Genomic DNA, 5,732 nt, shown 5'->3' with positions numbered 1-5,732 from the left:
GTAATTACTTGAAATGAGTCTTCATTATTTGGGGGATATTTAACTACATGTGGAGATAAAAAGGGAATAAACTCTTCTTCCAGATTTCTCTTCCTGAGGATGATTGGGCCTTTTGGCTTTTGAGATTGCCAGTACTGGTAGTGAGAAAGTTGTATCTTCCTTAAACCTCTTATACAGGCATTATAGAGTTACTCGTTATTCACATGGTCAGTGTATGGCAGTTTTTTAGGTAAAGTATATTTTCAATTAAAAAATAACTTGCCTGGGAGAGATGTGGAAGGGAGGTTTAAAAGGGAGGGGACATATGTATACCTGTGGCTGATTTATGTTGATGATGGCAGAACCCATCACAATATTGTAAAGTAATCATCTTCCAATTAAAAATAAAACTAAAAAAATAACTTTCCTAAAAACCTCAAGATAATGTGAAATTGAATATGATGTTTTGTCTGTCTAATCAATATTTCTCTCATTGTCCTTTTAGCCCTGGTCTGCATTGTACTGTTTAAATGCTACTGGAAGACTCCAGTAACTAGCATAGCTTTCTAAAATCAGAATACATAGTTTTTGCTGATTTCTTTTGCAGTGATGACCTTCATATAATGTTATTGATTTGAGTATACACACACACACACATATATATAAGCAGAGTGTGTGTGTGTGTATATATATATATGTATATATGCATACTTTAATTGAGGTATAGTTGATATACAGTGTTGTGTTAGTTTCTGGTGTACAACAATATGATTCAATTCAATTATATATATATTCTTGCTTTCTATTGAACAACTAAGGATTGAGGAAAATTTCTTCCCCTCTGACACCACCCAGGAAACTAACTCACCAAGATGACTGAAACCCTCACCTTAAGTACTATCTAAAGCTGAAAACCAAAGATGTTAGGAGTATGGTTTGAGACTTCAAAGGGGAAGCAATTGACATGGAGATGAAAAGCAAATGTTTGGTAAACAGATGTTTGCTGGGCCTTGCAGAACAGTGAGTGGACTCTGATCTCTCTTGGCCCTGCAGAGTTTTCCCCACCTCACCTAGTCTATATTCTTAGTTCTATTACAGAATAGACCCTCTATCAAAATTCTTTTTTGGCAGATAAGGGGGCAGTAACAAGAAAAACTTACTGAGTCTTCTGTTTCTTAAAAATAATTAGCCTAATTTAACCTTCACACCAAAAAGACACATTTTGGGGTGACAAATTTTGCTTTCCTACAGTGCTGGTGGCTCAGCTATAAAGAATTCACCTGCAGTGCAGGGGCCGCAGGAGACATGGGTTTGATCCCTGGGTCAGGAAGATTCCCTGGAGGAGGGCATGGCAACCCACTTGAATATTCCTGCTTGGAGAAGCCTGGCAGGCTGCAGTGCATAGGGTAGCAAAGTCGGACACAACCAACTGAACATGCATGCACGCACAGTGCTAAAACCATTTATTTGGACTTCACTGTTTGACAACATGTGAAAGTCACCCAGTCATGTACCACTCTTTGTGACCCCATGGACTATAGAGTCCATGGAATTCTCCAGGCCAGAATACTGGAGTGGGTACCTTTCCCTTCTCCAGGGGATGTCCCTAACCCAGGGATCGAACCCAGGTCTCTCGCATTGCAGGCAGATTCTTTACCAGCTGAGCCACCAGGGATGCCCAAGAATACAGGAGGGGGCAGCCTATCCGTTCTCCTGTGGATCTTCCCAACCGAGGAAACGAACCGGGGTCTCCTGCGTTACAGGTCGATTCTTTACCAACTGAGCTATCAGGGAAGCTATCACAACATGCAAAGATGAAAATTATATCATGTTTTTAAATGATTAAAAACTTTATTTTTTTAATTTCAGGGAAATTAGCCCCTTCAGAGAGAGAAGAAAACCTTGCCCTTTAAAAAAACTGTTTGCTAGAAATACAAATCAAAACTGCAATGAGGTATGAATGGCCATTATCAAAAAGTCTACAAATAATAAATCTGGAGAGGATATGGGTAAAGGGTACCCTCTTACACTGTTGGTGAGAACGTAAACTGGTATTGCCATTACAGAGAACAGTAGAGAAAGCCCTTGAAAAACTAGGAATAAAGATACCATGTGATCCAGCAACCCTACTCCTGGGCATATATTCTGAAATGATGAAAACTCAAATTTGAAAAGATATATGCACCCCAGTGTTCATAGCAACACTGTTTACACTAGGCAAGACATGGAAGCAATCTAAGTGTCCGTCGACAGATGAATGGATAGAGAATGTGTTATGCGTGCATGCATACACACACACAAACACATCAGCTATGAAAAAGAATGAATGCCATTAGCAGTGTTGACTTAAAAAATGCACCACTTGAGAACTGTGAGTTAAGTTCTATTTGGGGCAAAATGAGGACTGCAGCCTGCGAGACAGCACCTTAGCAGATAGTTCTGAGAAACTGCTTCAAAGAGGCAAGGGAGAAAGGTCAGTATACATATGGTTTTTGGTGAAAAGAATATATGCAATCAAGCACATATTTTTCTAGAAGGTTTCTACAATCTCATGAAGCCTTTCCTAGTCAAAAGGAACAGTCATCACCATGAAGGATTTTAATGTTTTTCTAGATACGAGGAGAACTGGGCTCATAAACTCAGCTCTTAGAATATGTATCTGAAGACCTGTCCTACCAATTTTTCCCTGAGTACAGAGTGCATTTCTGTTCTCCACTCTGAGCTCCTTCAATGGGTGTTGAAAGTCAGCAGCTACAGCAGCACATGATTTTATCCTTTGTAGAGGTAGATGGCAAGCACCCATGGAAAGTGCCAATTTGTTGTTGACAGCACCAAGATGGATGGACCTAGAGATTATCATACTAAGTGAAGTAGGTCAGAAGACAAATACATGATACCACTTATATGTGGAATCTAAAAAATGATGCAAATGAACTTATAAAAAAAATAGAATCAGACATAGAAAGCAAACTTAAGGTTACCAAAGGGGGAAGAAGAGTTTAACAGATAAACACTGCTGCTGCTGCTAAGTCGCTTCAGTTGTGTCCGACTCTATGCGACCCCATAGACGCAGCACACTAGGCTGCCCCATCCCTGGGATTCTCCAGGCAAGAACACTGGAGTGGGTTGCCATTTCCTTCTCCAGTGCATGAAAGTGAAAAGTGAAAGTGAAGTCGCTCAGTAGTGTCCGACTCTTAGCGACTCCTTGGACTGCAGCCCACCAGGCTCCTCCACCCATGGGATTTTCCAGGCAAGAGTATTGGAGTGGGGTGCCATTGCCTTCTATATATAAAATAGAAAACCCACACAATTTCATGGCTGCAGTCACTGTCTGCAGTGATTCTGGAGCCCAAAAAAATCTGTTGCTGCTTCCACTTTTTCCCCATCTATTTCCTATGAAATGATGGGACTGAATGCTATGATCTTAGTTTTTTGAATGCTGAGTTTTAAGCTCAATTTTTCTCTCTCCTCTTTCACTCTCATCAAGAGGCTCTTCGGTTTCTCTTCACTTTCTGCCATTAGAGTGGTACCACCTGAGGTTGTTGATATTTCTCCCGACAATCTTGATTCCAGCTTGTGATTCATCCAGCTGGGCATTTCGCATGATATACTCTGCATAGAAGTTAAATAAGCAGTGTGCCAATATACAGCCTTGTTGTACTCCTTTCCCAATTTTGAATCAGTTCATTGTTCCATGTAAGGTTCCAACTGTTGCTTCTTGACCTGCATATAAGTTTCTTAGGAGACAGGTAAGGTGGTCTGGTATTTCCATCTCTTTAAGAATTTTCCACAGTTTTTTGTGATCCACACAGTCAAAGGCTTTAGCATAGTCAATGAAGCATAAGTTTTTTTGGAATCCCCTTGCTTTCTCTATGATCCACTGAATGTTGGCAATTTGATCTCTGGTTCCTCTACCTTTTCTAATCCCAGCTTGTACATCTGAAGTTCGCAGCACAGTGACAAATGTGTCAGGAGATATACCAGTGCAAACAGTGTCAGGTGTGGGACCAGATACTAGATGAAATTTCTGTCTTTTGAAAATCAGATGAAATTGTTTGAATTCCATCCTATTTGTGATTGGATAAATGGTCCCCATTTGATCTCTGGGGAATTAGAAGGGAAGTTATTGGCCTTGAGCTGATCACTGAAGCTTGCAGAGCAGACTACAAGGAACAAAGTAGGGAAGAGCAACAGATGAAGTAAAGTTTTGGGTAGGTTGGCCACAATTGAGTTCTAAAGAGAGAACAAGAAAAGACTCAGCACATTAGGGGAAAACCCTGTAAAAAGTAGTGTTTGAAAAATTAGGAAAAGAAATTTTGGAATTGATTTTAGGTTGAAAATCTTAGTAATGTGAGACTGACTGATAGCTACTGTCCTTGATTAGAAAAGGTAGGATTTAAGAGTAATTATTAATGGAGGTTATTATTTATCTTAATGCAATCTGAATTGGCTTTCAAAAGACCTGGGTTTGGCTACTATTTTATCACAAAATGACTGTAAGCTTGTTGCTAAGTTAATTTATCCTCTGGCAGCATGTTTTCCCACCTATAATGTAGGAATAAAAACAATCTTCTCTGCTAATCTCAGTGTTAACAAAGGTTGCTGAAGATGGTTATAGTGCATTGTAGACCCTTAAGTTTTGTACAATTACAATCAGTAAAGGAGTTGGGGGTCTGCCGTCTATGGGGTCGCACAGAGTCGGACACGACTGAAGCGGCGCAGCAGCAGCAGCATAGCATGGGAGTCAGAAATGGAGGAAACAGATGGTTACATGGCAGGTATACCGTAAATTCTGAGGCTGGGGTGGGGGTGGCACAAGAACTTGTTAAAAGGGACTGCAGGCAAGAAAGTGTGGGACTGAAGACTGAAGTAAAAACCAGGGGCCAGAAGAGCCCAGCTCCTCCCTTCAGGCACTTTCTCTAATTACTGAACCTCTACTGAATTCCTGAACCTTATGTCTTTTCTACTGGCCACTCCGCTAGGTTTATCACTGCATTATCCCCCTTATCCTGAAACAACGTTCTAAAAAGAACTCTCCCATCATCCTATCTCTCCTATCCCAGCCACAAAAGAGCCCTCTTCTGGGTCACTTCGGGGAATTTTCATTCAAAATGTTAACTGCGGATGGTGGCCAAAGTTGGCAATATGTATTTCTCACATCTTCACCTGGATACTCGGTACCTCTTTCTACCTAAAGGATCATCCGCGGGCGGGGTTTAAATCACATCAGCCAGTGTGTGAAGGGGCCTTTCAAACTGTTCAGTGTTGCTTAAGCCTGCATAGTGAGGCATTATCATCAGTTATGTAAGGAAACAGGGCCGTTCGCTAGACAAACTCGCCCAGCATCACAGAGCTAAAGGCTAACTTCTGCAGCAGAATCCATCTACCTCAAGCCCGAGGTCCCCATAAAACGCTTACCGTCGCCCAAGTTGATTCTGACGAAAACCAAACTCCGCCAAATCTCGCGCCTCTGGGACTCGGGGGCGGGGTGGGGAACACGAAGCATCGCGAGATGACGGCGTTTTCCCGCGAAGGAGAAGCGCGCGTTTTTCTCTGGCTGGGCGCTTGGCCGGGAGACTAGGACGGGGGAGCGGCGAGTGAGGATTTAGCGTGCGGCATTGCAGGCACTGTGAGGAGGGCACCCGGTTCCGGAGTGTGTGTCCAGCCATGCCGGCGCAACGCCCCGCGAACAGCGGCGGTGAGTGAGGAGAACTTGCCTCCCAACGCGGGCTGCGGCGTCCGGGGCGGGGGTG

General features: G+C 42.5%; 1 protein-coding gene across 1 annotated transcript in view; it reads left to right on the top strand.

Annotated features, from left to right (window-relative positions):
- Positions 1–5,646: 5,646 nt before the first annotated feature.
- Positions 5,647–5,732, top strand: part of HELLS (helicase, lymphoid-specific) — a 40,101-nt gene continuing 40,015 nt past the window's right edge. Inside the window, exon 1 of the mRNA XM_010842213.1 lies at positions 5,647–5,677. Coding sequence (XP_010840515.1) covers positions 5,647–5,677 — 31 coding nt within the window. The remainder of the gene's footprint in view (positions 5,678–5,732) is intronic.

Source organism: Bison bison, unplaced genomic scaffold (genome assembly GCF_000754665.1).
Source record: "Bison bison bison isolate TAMUID 2011002044 unplaced genomic scaffold, Bison_UMD1.0 scf7180017864172, whole genome shotgun sequence".
In the NCBI taxonomy this organism is placed as follows: Eukaryota; Metazoa; Chordata; class Mammalia; order Artiodactyla; family Bovidae; genus Bison; species Bison bison.
This window is presented reverse-complemented; position numbering and strand designations above follow the sequence as displayed.